At 39.2% G+C, this 19,712-nt stretch overlaps 2 protein-coding genes across 6 annotated transcripts in view; one reads left to right on the top strand and one right to left on the bottom strand.

Moving 5' to 3' along the window:
* lama2 (laminin, alpha 2) overlaps positions 1–3,548 on the bottom strand; it is a 231,189-nt gene extending 227,641 nt beyond the window's left edge. For 4 of the 5 annotated variants that reach the window (XM_085382585.1, XM_085382587.1, XM_085382586.1 and 1 more), the window contains exon 1: positions 3,116–3,548. In XM_085382585.1, coding sequence (XP_085238711.1) covers positions 3,116–3,182 — 67 coding nt within the window. In that variant the 5' untranslated portion in view covers positions 3,183–3,548. The remainder of the gene's footprint in view (positions 1–3,115) is intronic. The other variant, XM_085382589.1, reaches the window with a different exon arrangement.
* An 867-nt stretch (positions 3,549–4,415) lies between these two features.
* LOC146652467 (vesicular inhibitory amino acid transporter-like) lies at positions 4,416–16,238 on the top strand. Its single transcript, XM_085382228.1, has 8 exons — positions 4,416–4,582; positions 4,890–5,580; positions 11,447–11,583; positions 11,791–11,917; positions 12,310–12,512; positions 13,466–13,703; positions 13,967–14,129; positions 15,689–16,238. Exons 1-8 carry the CDS (start codon positions 4,479–4,481, stop codon positions 16,006–16,008), a joined length of 1,983 nt encoding a protein of 660 aa, XP_085238354.1. The 5' UTR covers positions 4,416–4,478; the 3' UTR covers positions 16,009–16,238.
* Positions 16,239–19,712: the final 3,474 nt, after the last annotated feature.

Here is a 19,712-nt window from a genome sequence, read left to right as displayed (position 1 = left end):
AAAAATACCCCAAAGTGTTTAACACTCAAAAGTCAATGCTGAGGCAACTAAGAGAAACAAACAAACAAACAGAAAAAATCCTCAGATTCAAATATTGATAGCTCATTATCGATGAAGAGAAATGTAGAGCATCACATTTTCCAGCTCACCCTCCCAACTTCAAACCAGTGAGAACAGCACAGACAAATCCTTTCATATGCCCTCAAAGCTGCGCAAAGATTTTTTTCTTCAGATACAAAAATCAGGAGAATACATCAGTTAAAACTAATCATTATTTATGTTCCACACTGAAGCTGAAAGGTCTGGTGTATTCTGCACCAGACTCTCCAGGAAATGTACTTGAACTTCCACTATGACCAAAAAATACCCATTATTTCCTGATCAACAAAAATGATCTCAGTTCTACCCTCTCACAGGCACAAAATAAATATTGGAGAATGACAAAATCTTCTTTTCCAATCAAGCTGTTGTTGTTTAGTGGCTAATGTAGTTTGGTTTCCTTGCTGAACATTTATACTTCAACCTCATCCTCTGTCTTATATCCTCTGAACCTTCTGTCTACCTGTTTCATCAGTCCACTCTCTATCACTCTTCTAGTTCTTAACAACTCTTAAACAGATCCCCCTTCCTCTCTCTTTCAGCTTGCCTCCTCCTTCTCTTCTCTTTCTGATTATCTCCTAGTGTCTCTCTGAGCTCTGTCGCTGATGGAGAACACACAAACAATATACAGAAACACATACATCCTGATGGCAGTCCCCATCCTCTTCTCTGCGGGAGGTCCAGAGCACTCCAGGTTTACAGACTAGTTGGAGATGGTTTGAAGAGGATAAATAGAAAAAAGCATGACTGGCAATACATTTGCTTCATCTTTCGAGCAACAGTCACCATCACCTCATACTGAAAAAAACATGCACATGCAAAGAACTTCTGCACGGACTCATGTTCAAACACCTGACTGATCAGCTCCCTGCACAGGATGCAACTATTTCATCTTTTCCAATCCAGTTTTAATGCATTTTGTGGATCTGTGAGATAATTTGCTTAACAACTCTTAGAAGCACTGCTTGCATGAATATTTTGACTCTTCTTGTGCACCATGTTATGTTGGTGGTTTTGTCTCAGCTGTCAATCCCCATCTCTGCTCAAGGCTTCGTTGCTCATTTTTCATTGTTGACTGTGTCAGGGCCCTAACACACACACACACACACACACACACACACACACACACACACACACACACACACACACACACACACACACACACACACATTAAATGAATTAATCTTTCATAGCCTTGCACACATACCAAGTAAAAAAGAGCAGTATTTCTTTCTCGAGTGCATTTCAGGGCACTTCTAATTAAAAATTTAATTCTTACTTCTATTAGACTATTAGATTTTTTTTCAGTTGGTGTCCACAGATGCAGATTGTTTAGTTTTTTGTTTGTTTAAAAAATGTTAGCATCAGTTTCCTATTATTTAGGACAATCTTTATATCACCAAAAATGTTCAAAAAAATTATTTTTTTAGTACTGTATTAAGAGCATTGGTTCTGCAAACACATAATGTTTTAAAAAGATTTAGAGATGATTTTTCTAACCGTAAAGTTGTAATGGTATTCAATTAAACTCTGTTATATTGGGTTTTCTGACAAAATATTAAAGTCATACTGCAAAATCAATATGTGAAATAAAAACTAGCATGGCTTTTTAGTACATTCATTCATTTTTTTGAAGGAAGTGAAAATTAGAATTAGAAAAAAGCAGGACATAAACCGCAGTCTCCTGGGTGAAAGCGCTACTAGCCTTACTTTCCAGACTTTGTCAATGTTTTCTATGAGATCCCAGTGGCTTTGACCAAACAGTACTATTTTTTGCCCCTGAAGTGTGAATAAGTAAACTAGAAACTGCTGGTTTTCCCAGGTGAGGTCAACCGGCCCTGCCTAATGCTGTAACTTGCTAAGAGCCCTTAAAGCTGGGGCTGGAGGTGAGTTACAGAATAGAAAAAAAGAAGAAAAGAATGGTAAATGGCCTGTATTTATATAGTGCTTTACTAGTCCCTAAGGACCCCAAAGCGCTTTACATATCCAGTCATCCACCCATTCACTCACACATTCACACACTGGTGATGGCAAGCTACATTGTAGCCACAGCCACCCTGGGGCGCACTGACAGAGGCGAGGCTGCCGGACACTGGCGCCACCGGGCCCTCTGACCAAAGAGACATTACTTTTAATAGTGCACATATGTTACGCATTGCTACGGATGCGTAGGTCTTGTATTTGTGTGCTTAGATGTAAATGTGTCACTTTGTGCATCTACAAAGTATTGCCTATATACACATTGTCTATATTTACAGTGACAGGAGACCAAAGAAATGTGACTTTTGATTGAAAATAAATAAATAAGTTTCTGATGATGTTGCAGTAGGTGGAACATAAACTTTATGAAAGAAAAAGAAGGACTCTATACTAGGAAGGCTGTATTTTGTGAAACTCAGTGACATGGATCATCATAAACTCAGTGTATGCTGTTTTGCAGCAGTAACTGCAAAAGAGCAAGCCAAGTGACATCTGTCTAACACATAACAGTACAGCTAAGCCAGGGTCAATTATGTTTAAGGTCAAGCACTTAATTTGATTTATGTGGCTAAAAATAATACGAAATCCACCAGTAAGTCTCTGACCCATTAAACTTGTGTTTCTCTTTTTTTTTTCAATATCAGATTGAAGAGACAAAGCGGGCATAAATCCCACCATAAACATCTTTTCATCAAGTGCTAGTATTAACTTAGGGCTGAAGCAGGCGGCTGTGCTCATTGACAAACGTGTAGGCTTTGAATGATTTTCACACACTTTCCCCTCCCTTTTGTTTATTGAAAACAAAGTAAAGCTGCAGCCAGTAAAGGCAGGCTTCTTCGCAACTAAACCGATACAAAATATACTGAACTGATAGCCGGAAGTTAAAAGGTGTATCTAATTACTGACTGAGTGGTTCATTAAGGGACACGCTGAAACAGCCACAGCCGAATGAGCTCTGGGGGTTCTGTGTAAAGAACTCCAGCAGAGAGCGCCGGGTATCGGCGTATCGATTATCTATCAGTCGCTGATGACTTACCCCTCTGCTGGGCTTGGCAGTGTTGCCATAGCAACGCGGTCGTAAGTACGAGCAGAAGCAACTTCATTTTGTCCTGTCTGAGTTGCAATGGTGTAGCCTGCCGCGCGCGCGATGTGGGGTCCGCGGCGTCCTCTCGCGCGGCTCAATGTTGAGTTGAACGCCAGAAAAGTTTTAACAGAAGTTGATCCAAACTCTCTCTTCTTCTTCTTTTTCTTCTCCTCCTCCTCTTCCTCTCGTTTCTCCTCCTCTCTAAAAGTTGTGGCGGGAGCAAGGGTGGGGGAGATGGGAATGGAATATGAAACCTTCCTAGGGAGATGCAGGTGAAAAAAACAACAACACTACATCCAAATGAGCGGTCTTGTAACCAAAATGTGTTCTTCAAGACAAGAACACTCAGACAGATGCTACAAAGCCAGTGAAGTGTTACATCAGTTCTGAGAAGAGGAGAAGCAGAGGGAAAAGTTTGAAAAGTAGTGGTTCACAGACAGTACCAGAAAAGCCAGAAGTTCTGGTCCACACGTGTCCAGATGTGCTCTACTGTTCTATGGCTCCTCCTGCTGCCCCATAAAACTTACCACACTCTGGGGCAAAACAACATTAAATCACAGATAAACTGGAGAGACTTTAAATAAGGGGAAGCCATGTACTGTTATCAGTTTATTTTACAATTTTACTTATTTGTGGACAAAAAAAAGTTTTAAGTTAAAAAAAAAACTGCTTGTAGTTTAAAGAATGAAGTGAGATGTGAAACAACACGAAGCTCCATCTGTTGAAACAATCAGAGACGCTGATACATACATATGGCCTGCACATTAAAGTTAAAGATGCACGATATTTGGTAACTAGAGGTGTTGGTACCTCCATATGTTGGGTAAAAAGAAGGATTAGACTAAGGCTGGAATTAAAGCAATTTTCAAATACAATGTTATAAACATAAATGATAAATTAGGATAGAATAAATTACTTTATCTTACTGCTGTTTGGCAGCAGTAAGACAAATGTAAATGTAGTGGTGTAGGGTTGTCTACGGGAATTCAGGGTGTTTCTTGTTTACTTGTTTACAATGGCCTCCACTCCCTGAGTGTACTCAGGGCCATTAGAGCTGTTTACTTCTTCCCCGCTGAAAGCACTGGCATATTATAATGTTACAGCTCATCAACCTGTCAGTCAATTCACACACCTGTGACTCTGAGTACTTACACAGATGTGCTAATTTGAGTGAATATGTTACTCCTGTATTTGTGTGTGTTTGGGTGAGAATTTTTGTTTGGGCTTGTTTATGTGTCCAGTGTGAGTTAAGCTCCCCCGGAGGCTAAGACCTCCAAAGACAGAGAGGCTTACTCTGCAGACACGAAGGCTGAAGATGGGCTCTCTTCACTGGGCTCGTGGGCCTGAGCAGCCCTGGAGTGCTGCTGGGTCTCTGTGGGGATGGGCTATGTCGAGGCTGCACCTGGACCGAACAACAAGGTTAGTGACATCATGAGATATATTTATTTATATAAATTCACTTTAAAAATGAACTATATTTTACAGTAATGTTATACATATAATAACATAACTTTCGTGAACTTTTATAGATTCATTTTCTCACAACTGATATAACTTTATTGACGGTTTGAGATTTATTTTCATACTTCTTGATATTTTTCCTATTTTGTTATCTGTCTGAATATGTGTGGAACCTCTGGAGGAGTAAAAAATTATTTAGAAGTTCTTTGTAAAATGAAAGATGGGGGAGGAATCATGAGCTCTCAAAGGAGGTTTTGATTTACAGGTTCTTTCAAGGAGATGAAGAGATGCTGGTTTTGACCCAGAGTGATGAGTTAAACCGAAGTTACTGTGAGGACAACAGATCAGCCTTTAACAACATCACAAGCAATATTAATCCACATTTTGATGACAGAATAAACAGCAGACCGTCATCAAGAGAAGACAGACGCAAAGATGAGCCCTCTATAGCAGCTCATAACGGAGCCACCAGCCCCTTAGGATGGGAAAGCCCAGCCTTTAAAGAAACCAGGGCTACTGTAATCTCCACTGGAACCAAGACCTTCACCATAACTTCCGCTGTCTCTACTGAAGAGCCCTTTTGGTTGGAAAATACCAGAAACTATGAAAAAGAAAAAAGATTATCTGCGATGCAAGGTGAAAAGATGGGAAGCGAGAGTTGGGAGAATCAAGGTTCCAACCAGAACCAGGGGAACAAGAAGAAGTCCATCAGACCATCTGGGCTTCCTAGAGGGAAAGTGGTAAAATGGAGAGTTTCAGGAGATGTAGAGAAGAATCAAGAGGGGGAGAAACCCGTAGAAGGGACGTCTCAGCTCTGTACACGCCTTGAAAAACAGAGTGGAAGCATGAGTTTGGTTACTTCAGTTCAGAGCCCTGAAACCTGCACCCTGGGTCTGAACCCCTCTCCCACCATCACAGCCTGGGAGGCTGGCTGGAACATCACCAATGCTATACAGGTACACTAATACACACATGCATGGTTAAAATGCTTTCCCTAAAAGAAAATATAACAGTTCTTATGCCCTGCTTTAGAAGTTCATGATGCCATACCTCATGTAAGTGATTAAAAAAAAAGCAGTAAAGCAGCAATACAGATAATTTAGGTCGTTACAATGCAGCACATTTTTCAGACTTCCACTTTTATAACTTTCACGCACCTGTATCATGCCAATCAACCTTTCCTACAGCTACAGACACACAATCCTTGATTTGTTCCCTGCCGAATGAATGCAATAACTCAGCATGTTGCTAGTATGACTTATCCAGTTATGAAAAGACATTAGTCAAAGTTATTTAATCCAGTTATTGAGTGCTTTTACTCAATTCAGATTTTTGAGTCAGTGTTTCAGCATTTAAAGCGGCAGCATTCAAACAGGACTTTAAAGAAAGCCCTCATGTTTGTCTTCTGATAACACATCTTTTGTTAAGTGCAGCTGAAAATGCACCACATCTATTTTTCCTCTGAAAAATGACAACTCGAAATGCCAACTGTGAAGGTGTTAAGCTGCACACGTCATTCAAAAAGCATGAAGCAGCCTATTTCATTTACTCCTTTTGTGTTTTTATATTACTGAACAATGCTTTCTTTTGTCTTGCAGGCTGTTTGTCAGGCACTTGCGAGCCTTGATAATTAAATTAACTGTGGATAAAATCGTTTTTAAAAAAATGGCAGTTCACCGGTCACAGCGTGTCCTCGTGGCAGTAATGCTAATAGCTTCTCTTGCTCTAAATGCTGGGCTCTATTCAACCACTGCATTCACGTAAATGCGTGTGTGTGTGCACGTGTGTTTTAACTGAATAACTCTGGTGTAATTGAACAGTGTCACCGGAGCCATAGAGAATGCTTTATGACATTAGGGTAGGAATACTGTGTATGCATCCATACACAGTCATATGCAGGTAAATGCTGACTAATTAAGATGCAAACATGTTCCTTCGGGAGCGGAGGTACATTTGCATCAGATGCTTTTGTGTTCGATTGCTCGAAACTCTTACTGTTAACCCCGTTGTATAAGCACATAACACATATTCTAGCACATGATTTTTAGTAGAGAAGTATTTTATGTGCTTGGTTTGTTTACGGCAGTCTATATCTGAGTGCCAGATTTTTTTTAATTCCAGTTTTCCTTAGAGACTCGGTTTCTGTGCCAAGCAAGCCACAGAATCCTGGTCTCCAGTGAAAATTCAGCTTGTGATATATACTGTATTACTGATTAAAATTGCTTATTTAAAGCTATGGCTTTTTAAATGCTCCCAGCTATTTATTTTAGCTCCAAACCCCAGTGTGATCTGAATACTTTTTATGTAGCGTGTTTTTACCTCAGCACAAACACTTTCCAGGGTTGTTGGATTGGTTAATGTTTTATAGGTTGTTCATTACCTGCAGCCCTCTGTCTCAATCAGCGACCTTGACTAAATGAACTGCTCAGTAATGCTTTCACTTGAGGTTACAGACGGTCAGGTTATGGTTTAATATTCACTGGATACTAAAATATTGAACAGCGACGAACAATCACATGGCAGCGATCAAAGACAAAGGATATCTGTGGTGTGTAAAGAAATATTATGGCATTAATCACAGATCTGATGTTTGGCTAACAAATGTCTAAATAATGGGAAAAGAACAGCACTTTTATCTCCTATCAAGGCTAAAAAGAAAATATGTACTTTCCTGTGGTGGTTTATTGATGCCAATATAATTGACTGTCTGCCAGCTTAATAAAGTTTTTATTAGAAAGTAAATTTGCTGCCAAAATGCAAAAACCAGCTCCAGCTCTCAAGGCTCCTGACATGGGAATAATGAAACTCAGTTTGATTTCCAATCTGATTGTTAATGAGGCAGCTCCAGTTTGTGTGTCTTTGTTTCAAATTAGAGATATGGGCCTTATGTTATTGAGAATAAGAATGACTGCGACTGACACGCTTTCTGTTTACAAGTGATATTTTACTTTAAGCCACACTGAAAAATTTAAGTCGTCGTGATTTTCTGATCTAAACAGAAGCCAGAGGGGAATAAATGTACTCGTTCTGTTTTGGAAAGATGGTTGAGAAAAGGAGGATCTGTTCCTTTATTCTTTTGCTTTGCTTAGATTAAAAACTTATTGGGATGCTACAAACTGAATGTCTGTTTTTCATTCGCCCCGTTTAAAAAAATGCTCTTAATGAACTAATTGCATCAGATTTTTACATTTCAAGTTTTAAACGATCAGTGAAATGATAAATCAAAAATAACGACTATAGCTGATTGTTTACCGATGAATAGGCTAATCGTATGCAGACACTCTATAAACTTCTGTCTACAACATGACAACGAACTCACTGAGCAACACTACACGCTCATGTGACTTTTCAGTTACAATATAGATACTCTATAAATCAAATATGTTTTTCAGTCTAGATATATCGTGATTTACTCTAAAAAGAACCATAACTGAAAAATATGAACATCAAGCCATCTTAAACAAGTGAACTTACCAACTCGTAAGTCTTTGCTAAAGAAATATATGATAATATAATAATACATATATTCACCAGTCACTTTATTAGGTACACCTTTCTAGTACTAGATTTGACCCCCTTTTGTCTTCAGCTGCTGGAAATGCTCCTCAGGCATTTTAGTTCATTAGTCAATACTGACATGATAGCATCACGCAGTTGCGGCATATTTGTCAGCTGCACATCCATGTCAATCTCGCACTCCACCACATCCCTGAGGTGCTCTGTTGGATTAAGATATGGTGACTGTGGGGGCTATTTTAGTACAGTGAGCTTATTGTCATGCTGAGAAAAAACCTGAAACATCACTTTGAGATGATTTGAGCTTTGTAACATGATGCGTTATCCTGCTGTAAGCAGCCATCATGCTTTGCATAGTGAGATGGACATAGTCAGCAACAACACTCAGGTAGTCTATAGTATTTAAACTACTAAAGGGCCTAAGAGTGCCAAGAAAGTACTACCTACGTGGGGCGATCGTGGCTCAAGAGTTGGGAGTTCGCCTCGTAATCGGAAGGTTGCCGGTTCGAGCCCCGGCTTGGACAGTCTCGGTCGTTGTGTCCTTGGGCAAGACACTTCACCCGTTGCCTACTGGTGGTGGTCAGAGGGCCCGGTGGCGCCAGTGTCCGGCAGCCTCCCCTCTGTCAGTGCGCCCCAGGGTGGCTGTGGCTACAATGTAGCTTGCCATCACCAGTGTGTGAATGTGAATGGGTGGATGACTGGATATGTAAAGCGCTTTGGGGTCCTTAGGGACTAGTAAAGCGCTATATAAATACAGGCCATTTACCATTTACCATTACACCATTAAAATACAACCACCCATGTTATTTGTACCAAATTCTAATTATATTCAATGTATTCAATTCTATATATACCAATGACACAACAGAAATTGTGACTCATTAGACCAATGACCAATTTTGTAGCCCCATGTGAATTTTAGACTCAGTTTAATCTTCTCAACCAACAGGATTTGCACATGGTGTGGTCTTCCGCTGCCGTAGCCTGCCCGCTTGAAGGTTCGATGTATTGTGGATTCAGAGACACTCTTCTGCATACGTTGGTTGCAACAAATGAATTACAAATTGCTGTTGCTTTCTTGTCAGCTCAAACCAGATGGGCCATACTCAGACACCAACAACCATCTGACATTACATATCACTTCAAATCACCTTTCTTGCTTATTTAAAGGCTTGATTTAAACGTCCACAGATAATCTTGACAACTTCTTCATGCCTAAATCCATCGAGTTGCATATGCCGTGTCATTAGATTCAATGAGCATCTCCCTGTTCCTAATAAAGTGAAAAGAGAAAAACAGCAAATGCATGAATTAGGCACATCCATTTGTTGTTTTATTGATTTTTCTAATGCAGGTTTGATTGAACTTGAGAACAGTTCTTTGTTCCTGGTTTTAAAAAAAGTCACTTTCAGTTATTTAAATGTCAAACCTGCCTGTTTCAGCATCATCTAATCCCCCCATGGCAGAAAATAAGACATTTCTCTGTCACTTTTTGCCAACTAGGCATGTCCATGCATAAAATACTGGCCATGACCTGAGGGGCAGGAGCTGAAATCTAACTCAGAAGTCCAGGCATGGTGCAGTGAATGTGCAATAAACTTTATTCTATTAGCATGTAATGCCAAAGAACTCTCACTGTTTTGCCAATGCTTCCTGTGTAAGATATGAAAGAGTATAAAGGTAGTATTGGGTAAATAGAAGATACTAGAGTTGTCATATTGTGGCAGAATAAAAGGGGGTAGGGGTAAAACTTCTTCTACAGCTTCTCTCGAGCCAATCAGGGATTTGTTTCTTCCTTTATTGTACCCCTTTGTGATTGGAAGCTGCTTTTGGTTGTACTCAGAGTAACCAATTAGGAATTAGCTGGCAAAAACACAGAGAAACAGAAGTGCAGTGAGAGCGGCGGGGAGATGAAATCAAATACTTGAGCGTCAGATTCCTCTCAAACTGCTTTCATCCCCAGCAGCTCCATTTGAACATCAAAGCTCTATCAGCATATGCCTAACAGTCACCAGTTACAAAATAGCAACTTGAAAGAGAGAGAATGTGTCTCTGTCTGTTTATGCATCCACAGTGTGTGCTTATGTCTGCTCTGTGATGTGCTTCCACAACTCTTTCAGTGAGACTGCATATCTCCGTGTTCCAACATTCAAAACACAGCAACTCCATCAAAGTAGCTTGTTGTCTCCTCTGATCTTCCATCATCCAACCTCATGCTCTCTGGCGCTGAGGCTGCACCTCTCCTTCCAACCTTCTCTCCTGTCTGTGTCCTTCTCCTCCTCCCTAGTCTCCCTGTTTTTTCTTTTCTTTGCCTCACCTCCCACTTTCACCTCCATTCCCTCTCCTCCATCTTCCCTCTCTGGCAGTGACTTACATTTTCCCTTGGTGATGGGCCAAAGCTCGACTCTACTCTTCCTTCTGCTCCTGCTGGTCTCCTGCATCCTCAGACTCTCCAGGCATCCAGCCAAAACTCTTCTCTCGCCTCCTCATCATCCAACCATGAAGAGTCCTTTCATCTCTTTGCTCTCGCTCTTCTCCTCAGCCATCCTTTGCTCTTCAGTTTCCACTTTAGGTTGTGAATTTTCACATTAAAAAAAAAATATTTTAACGTATGTATGCACGATCCTAATCTAACTTTGACTAAGATTTCTTGTCTTTGGGGTCTCATGATGATGATTATTGCATGAATTTCAGTAATGCTGATATATTCTTTATAATAATATCAAACCTTTCAATTACATTTTTTAATGGAATTTTATTTTTATGGTACCATCTCATGAGAACAGTCATCTCAAGGTGGATTATTTTCTAAGATAATGATATTCCCCCACCTTCTTTCTGTCTATAATTTAGCTTTGTGTGCACACAAAGAAGAAATTACCCTCTGGGTTGTAGTGTACTTTATCGATCTAGGTTGTTTATTTCTGAATTATCTAGCTTGGTAGAATTCACATGTATTAAAAAAAACCTCCTGATGTGAGCGGTTTCATTTAAGATGATCTTTAAAATGTGCAAATTTGATTTTGGCCTGAACTTTCACTGAAAATGTGCATCTGTGATGTGTGACTATGCACAATTTATACACTGAAAAACAGAAACAAAACCCACCATCAAAGTTTGTTTTATTTTGAGTAAATTTCTCCCTTCAAAGATGAAGTAACGACATGCAGATTAAGCCAGAAATTTCACCCTTACATGATCTTACATGAACATCTAAGCTGTTTTTGATTCGTCTGTCATTTCGAGCTTTTCTTAGCCTACTCGTAAACCTACATTTTTTTAAATGCACTTTTTCTTTTCTCAAAGGGTATCTTTGTGCTGGGTTTGCCCTTCGCCCTGGTGCAGTCAGGTTATGTGGGTCTGGTCCTGTTGGTTCTTTCAGCGTGGGTCTGTAACCACACAGGAAGAACCCTGGTGTCCTGTTTATATGAAGAAGAAATGAGGTAGAGTTTCTTTCACATTGTTATCAATATCAATATGACAGTGCCTGTTGTGAGCCCATTACTAAAAGTAACCTTAAGTGTCTCGTTTTATGAGATACTTAAGGGAACTGTTACATTTACCAAATACACAAGCATTTTAACAAAGTAATGAGGCCATTACTAGTTCTGTTAAATAGTTGTTTTTGGTATATTTTTGGTATATTTCAGTGGTGGGTCTGGGTCAGTTTCAAAGGTCCGGGTCCGAACCAGCTATCAGGACATTATGGAGGCCTGCTGCAAAGGACTGTGGCCGAATTGGTCTGGAGTTGGAGGTCTGATGGTAAATGTAGCTCAGGTAACACGCCTTCAACTGTAACACAGTCCTTTATTTTCCTTTTTTTTCTTTTTGCTCTGCAATATAACGTATGAACTCGAAACTTTTCTTTAAAGCAGATGAAACAATCAAACAATCTTCTAAGTTTGTGGCAGAGTCTTAAAATATTGTCACTTTTGAGAGAATTCAAAAAGAATCTTTATTCAAACTGAGTTGCACTAGAAGATAGTGAAATTACATCATTCTACACTGAAAAAAACCTGAAACTACTTAACTTTTAGATAACTCAAAATCTAACAATATTTAAGATGCACTAATATTATATGTGTATCCAGAAAAAGGCCATTTATTTACTTTCTTACAATATACAGTAAATATATGAAGTAAAAATATACGTCTGTGCTGTCTTTCAGGTCATTGAACTTTTGATGACCTGTACCCTCTATCTACTCGTCTCTACAAGCCTGTTGTTTGACAGTTTGTCCTGGGTGGCTGTTCCTCGATCAGTGTGTTCACTCGTGTCTCTGGTGTTTCTTCTGCCCTGTCTGCTTCTGACTGATCTCAGACCAGTTTCCACTCTCAGCCTCCTCTGTTCCCTGGCTCACATACTTATCAGGTGACAGAATAAAAGAAGCAACTCATTTGTCCCAACACTCCAGCAAATTTGTACTGGCTGACCTGATCGCCTTAAAAACTCACCAATCATTTTAATCAAGAGAGGAAGGCGCGCTGTCTAAATTGCTCTCTCATTCTCGCTCGTGTGATCGCGGTGCAGCTGCTGCTGTTTAAGTCGTCTGCTCTCACCTGCTACACGCCGCTGTTCCTGCTTGTTTGATTTATTTCTAACACCAGGTGTCTTGCATGAGAAAAGAAGCACGGAGTTGCGTCTATGAGCTGCCAGGGTTCTTACAGCTGTCTGATCTTTTAAAGCACACACTTTGACTTTCAGTTCATGAAAAACAGAAATTGTAAAGCCTGGGTTTTCACTCCACTCTTTGGCAGTGCTGGTTAGATTAATTCATCGTGTAATTAAAACCATGTAATCATAAAGTGCTTTGGTGTAACTGGTTGAATATCAACATCAATATATCCATTTTTTTTTATTAGGTAGACTGGATGAATAAGATATGATGACATCAGTTAGTATGACTCATTTGTATCAAACTACAGTACAGTGTGTTGAATTCAGAGTTTAGTGATTTATGGTAAATCTGTAAATTAAACTATTCTCATACTATTACATGTACTTTCTTAAAATTAATGCATTTCTAAAGTGTCATCCGGTACAATTATTAGTGTTTTTTTCATTTGTGTAGTGGGCTAAAATAGTTTAAGATGTTGCTGATAGACTTTGATTAAACTGTCTCCTTCAGAGAGTTTAATTTATTACCCCGTTAATAATTTCTGCCTTTATTTGTTGTGTTTTTCTTTTCTGCAGTTCATCACTTTGTTCTTCCTCTCGGCGTAATTAGGATTTTTACGCCCCACTTTGTTGTGTGTGTTTATCACTGTGCTGATAAATTTTTAATTAATCAGTTCTCATTAGCTTTTATTTTGTCTCACTCACAGCCTATTGGTCATGCTGTACTGTTTGAGTTGCGCCAGCAGCTGGTCTTGGTCCTCTCTGTCTCTCTCTGTGGATCCAGAGGACTTCCTCGTTTCCGTCGGTGTCATCATCTTCTCCTATACCTCGCAGATCTTCCTCCCTCCTCTAGAGGATAGTATGGAAGACAGGGGACAGTTTAATGTCATGCTGGGGTGGACCCATGGAGCAGCTTGCATCATGAAAACTATGTTTTCCCTAATGGTTAGTGACAACTTGGAAAACATATGATTGCACAGGCTAACAAGCTTCAGTTAAATGATGGTCAAAAGCGGGTTTTTAAGTTTGTAACATTAGCATGTGAGTTTGCAGTAGCACTTCCCTTGCTTAAAGCTTTTCATTCTTATTATTTTGCTGTTAATACACATGCACGTTTAAACAGAGCAGAAATTGTATCTCGCAATTAAGGTTTGATATAACTGATAAGTTGACAAACAGACTGGCTGATTGTTTTCTTCCTCCATTAGGCGGTGTTAACCTGGGGACCAGAAACCAGTGAGGTCATCACAGACAATCTACCCTCTGACCTACGACCTCTAGTCAATTTGTGCCTGCTGGCTAAAGCCCAACTGTCCTACCCTCTGCCATTCTATGCTGCTGCTGAAATACTGCAAACATGTGTGCTCAGAGGTAAAACCAAAAGAAAACCCAAACATAACCCCTAGTGCTGTCTCAGTACATACTAAAACTAACAGTGGGTCACTGAAATTAAAAAGATGTTCAAATGTTCATAAGCTACTGCGATTAAAGGCAGTAGTGCTCTGGTAGTCTGCAGGTGGCACACTGGGCTTTGCAGACCCACGTTTACATGTTGTGGATGTCTGTTTGTCACCAGGAGTTAGTGTCAAATATATGTGGGGGTGTTGGTCCTTAGGTTTAGCCTAGTTTAGCCTTTTTTAATTTAAAAAAAGCATGCTTGGGAGCTAACAAGGAACCATAAATCCACTGTAAAGTCTGCAGAGCATGCAGGTCACATGTTGCTTTATCAAGCTGTGATTTCTTCCAGATATTTTGGCCCATAAAAGACAAGCTCAAACTTAACGCTTACCCTTTCAAATGCCAGTAAATACAGATCAGTCGTATTTCACCTCATGCTGTGAGGTTACTCTTGAACGAAAGACTACATTAGCCCAGATGTCAAAAATAGCAACCTGTTTCTATAAACCCTTTAAACCAAGTCTGCCTAAGACAATTTATGAGCACCCAGCTGAGATGGCTTTTTAGCCACCCATGCCTGTAGTTGGTGTCCACCTTGCTTCCCACATGGGGCCATTTAACAGAGGCCATTTTCGTATGATAATAGCGGGTTAAATGTGGATTTAATTAATAACAGCCTCTTCTGTTTGGAGTGTCAAAGCCATTCCAGTGAGCTAGCATGCACAAAACCAGAACACTGGATTGTCTCAATGAAACAGTACTACACAGTGCTGCTGTTAGTAAATACACCTTTGTTTACCCTGTAATGGCACTTCAAAATGCCTACTGTCAAAAGAGTCTATAACAAGTAAAACTATGATTCCCAAGAAGGCAGTTTTGGTAAATCAATGTGACAGCCTTTTAGGAAATAGAAGCAGTTACAGTGACTAAACAGTGTCAGCAGATGTATTTAAAGGCTTAGTGCATTTTGATGCTGTGAGAAATATGATCAGACAGTGAATAGCTAAAAATACTTCCAATACGTTCAGCCACGATTGAACACATGACTAACAGAGAGTGTTTCACTAATGATATTAGTGTAACCATTTGAAGTAAGAAAAAAATTACAGTAAGTCAAATTTAATAAGGAAAACCCTACAAATTAGGCTAAAAGTAACCTACAACACGTGCCAACTTTCAACATACTGGTGATGGGTCACCATAGCTAAACCTTTCATAGTTGACTGTCAACAGTTATGTAGTCATCACACTACTCAATGATGATTTAATGATGCATGGCTAACAGTTTCCAGTCATTTAGTAATTAAAGTCACCACGCAGGTGCAGGTGGAAAACAATGAGTCAGAGTAGGATGTTTCGCAACCCCAACTGTAATCCAACCAAATCTAATGGCTGTGGTTGAGTAACACCCACTTATTCAGTGATCCATAAATTGAAAGACCAAACAACAAAAGCTTCTTTGATAGTGAATATAAACCAGTTACCAGTTACCACTGTATATCTTTTCAACTTCTCTGGTTTAATCCCTTCAGATGCTGCCATGTCGTCTTACTCCAAACACCGAGGTCAAGCTGTATCTCGTCCTGCACTTGTGGTCCGCGGCGCCTTGTTGATGACATCATACTTGCTGGCTTTGCTGGTGCCCAGGTTCTCCCTGTTGATGGGTCTGACAGGAAGCGTGACCGGGGCGGCAATGACACTCATACTGCCGTGCTTATTTCACCTTAGACTGCAGTGGAGCCGCCTTACTGTGAAGGCCCGACTGATAGATGTGGGTATTCTGAGTCTGGGGGTCATCTGTAGTGTGTCTGGTGTGATTTGTTCAGTGAAAAGGCTACTGGAAGGCCTATAGGAGGTGAAGATGGATAAAGGCAAAAATTTGCTAATAGCTTAAGTCAGTCACGTTAAAGAACAGCTGCGAGTTCTTCTTTGTATTTATTCCTGGATTAAAATAATGTATGAGCAGATATTTTCCCTTCTGTACTTGTCAAACATAGTTTACAGTACAAATAAAAATAGGCACGCTGTTTTTCATTTTCTGTTAGTCTTAAAAGGCTTGTAAGGTATATTAGGATCCAATAAACGTACAAATTGTGCTTTTTTTTCTTTTTCTCTTTATTTGTTTGTTCTGAAAACTGTCAATGAAGAATAATGTACAAAGGTCTAGAGCAGAGGTGTCCAACTCCAGGCCTCAAGGGCCGGTGTCCTGCAGGTTTTAGATGCGTCCTTGATGCAACACAGCTGATTTAACTGGCTAAATTACCTCTTCAACATGTCTTGAAGTTCTGGAGGCCTGGATTAACTAATCATTTGATTCAGGTGTGTTGACCTAGGTTGACGTCTAAAACCTACAGGACACCCCTCGTCTTGAGCCACCCCTTATTTCTTTATATTTTGCTTGGAAAACAGGAAATAGTTGCAGCGATTTTCTGAAACACATGCAAGCATGCATGAAAATACAGTATATGAGGTGAAAACAGAGTCTTAACATTTCAAATGAGCTTGAGAGTCAAGATTTGGTATGACCACCGTTACATCTTTCTTGTAACTTTGTAAGTAAGTCTCCAGGAGTAAGTCTTAGCTCTCCAGGCTTCTTCGTCGTCTGTCAGGCACATGCTGCTTCAATAATGTTGAGGTCCGAGTTCTGGGGATTGCAATCCAAGACTGATAGTGTTTCACTGTGTGTTTTTTATCCAGGTATGCTTTTATGCATCGGTAGTCTGCTTGAGATCATTGTCATGTTAAAAATGAAGAGATTGACATTCAGATGTTGTTGTTTTTTAAATGGCACTGCATGGTGGTTAAAAATTTGATGGTACTTTACAATGTTCACAATTGCATCACTTTTGCAAACATTCCAACATCACTGAAATGCACCTTTCTCCTCCATTTTTTTTTATATACTGCCAATATTTCAAATCAAATATTCCAAGTTTGGACTCATTACTCTATAAGACCTGCTTCCACTGATTTTCAGTCCACTTCTTGTGTCATTTGGTTTGTTCCCTGTTTGGTCCGTGTTTCAGTTCCTTAAGTGTGACTTCTTGAGAGCAGCACTTCTACTTAAATCACCTCTGATGAGACTTTGGAGAACAGTAGACTCATACTGAGATTTTTTTTCCTGTTTCTTAAATACATGACTTTGAGATACAGTCCATCTTTTATCCTACACTTTTTTGACAGACACATAACAGTGCTAAATTGTGTGAGTGCTAAATATTTGGCTAATAGATCTTTGGGAATGAAAATTCTCAGTGAACATTTTTTAATATTTTGTTTTCTTTTTTTATTGCACTGTCAAACCGTTTTATCTTTGCAGTTTTGCAACAGCGAGTCATTAACAGTGCCTAAAGATGCCATTTAAAATCAGTTCTTTGCAAAGTTGTCTGAGTTAGCTACTTTCAAAGGTCAGTTTTAAAAACAAATAAATCATTAAAATCTTCTGAAAATGTTCAGGTAAAAGGACTGGAATGAATGAAAATGAGTGAAAAAGTGACCAAAGAAAAAGCCTGGAGAACTATTGCTCAAAACCACGTAAAAATTAAAGAAAGTCTGGCTCACTGGAGGCAAAACATAAAGAAATGAGGGGTTATTCAAGACATTTGCAGTGTTCATACATTTTGAATTGTTACTCTGAGCATTGATGTAAAGTTAAGAAGACCAAGTCCAGTTGATTCTGGACAAAACTGATATTGTGACCTTTCTGTTGTTAGATCTGCTAGATTATAATCTGCATGTAGGTGAAAAAATATAGAAGTGTAAATGCATTTCATAAAAGAAGATAATTCAAACATGATCTTGAAACCTCTTTTATAGATGATCTAAATCAGTGTATGTGCATGCTGTGATCTTCAGTGTTGAATGTGTGTGAATAAAATTCATTTCCACCACAGAAGAGTTGAATTATTCCATAAAAGCAAATATTCACTATTGGAAGAAAACTACTGCTACATTTATGAGCAACAAGCTTCCTCCTCCATATCGCATATTCTGATACTTTTAATAGAGAGCATTTTGTGGCAACAGGCAGACTCAAATCCCACAGTTCCAAGGGTAAATGTGAATGCTGAGACTGAATCAAGAACATGAAGTGAAAATCAGCAAGTCAGCTGTGTGTTTCTCATGGCTTCTGATGGAGTCATTGCTCACAAATGGCCGTGGCTGTGACATTTTATCGACTACAGCAACAAACCTTTAAAATATCATTCCCCACACAGACTTGTTATGGGAAGACGTAACGAGAAAGAGACTTAGGCTTGACCTTGACATCACAGACAAATTCTTTTCCTTAAACAAGAAATCGTCACAGAGTGGGTAATATAATATCAAACATGGTTAAGGGTTTCTTTAAGAGATGGCAAAAAGAGTGTAACATATGTTGTAATTTAAACTTAAAGATATACCCTTTAACTGTACATTATTATTGTAAAACACAATTGTTAGATATAAAAATGTATGCACCTTATCGTTGTTGTGAAACTAATTAGTCTCTGGGGGGAGTAAATATGAAAAATTATTGCTTATCTACTTCTCCTGGGCAGGAGAAAATTGACTTATGTTTTTCCAATGCCTGAATTTTTAACATACACACACACACACACACACACACACACACACACACACACACACACACACACACACACCTATATATATATATATATATATATATATATATATATATATATATATATATATATATATATATATATACACGTGTGTGTTTTGTGTGTGTGCAGGTGGGAGTGATTCTGGGTTTGGTTTGGCAGTTGTTTGTGTTTTCAGCACACTGTGGAAGTGGACTGAAATGAACTGAGATAGATTAAAAAAAACCCTAAAAGAACTACAAAGGAAACCAAGGTAGTTAAATTTTTCACCATGTTAAAAAAACATCTACTGAGCAAAAATATGAACAGTGAGAGGAATGAAAAATGAAAACGGAAAAGATAAGACTGAGAAAGGGCAAACAGAAAGTGACAGTTGAGGAGGAGGGGAAGAGAAATTAAAGTTTTCTGTGTTTCTTGGAACTCTATTCGGGGATATGTGATAACTCTTAGTCAGAGATTCTGAGTCACTGGTGAGACAAGCAAACACATACTGTGCTGCACTATAGTAACGCTGAAAACAAAGCAATTCATGTAAAAGTTATAAATTTTCCTCATAAATGTTGGTCCGCATTGACATAGTATCATCCAACCTCCCATTCCAGCACATCTCGATTGGGCTGAGATCTGGTGACTGTTTTGGGGTTTGTAATATAGTGTACTACCCTGCTGTAAGTAGTAATAAGAAGCTAGATGCACAATACTAACGTGCCTAATGCTTAGGTAGGCTGTGGCAATGAAAGGATGCTCAGTTGTTGGGGCCTAAAGCCAAAGCATGCCAAGGAAACATCCCATTAAACCACCAGCAGCAGCCTGAATGATTAATATAAGGCAGGATTGATCCATGGATCATTACTGTGTCCACAGAATTCTGACCCTTCCATCAGAAGTATTAGAGTTATTACACTTGTGTAGTGACTGGATTTTCTTGTTTCAGTTTTTTATAGTTTCAAAA

The sequence above is a fragment of the Rhamphochromis longiceps genome, linkage group LG15 (genome assembly GCF_057381845.1).
Source record: "Rhamphochromis longiceps isolate RC_006_pf linkage group LG15, R_longiceps_female_GT1.1, whole genome shotgun sequence".
Lineage (NCBI taxonomy): Eukaryota > Metazoa > Chordata > Actinopteri > Cichliformes > Cichlidae > Rhamphochromis > Rhamphochromis longiceps.
Note: the sequence above shows the minus strand (reverse complement) of the source record. Positions and strands in the feature narration are given on the sequence as shown.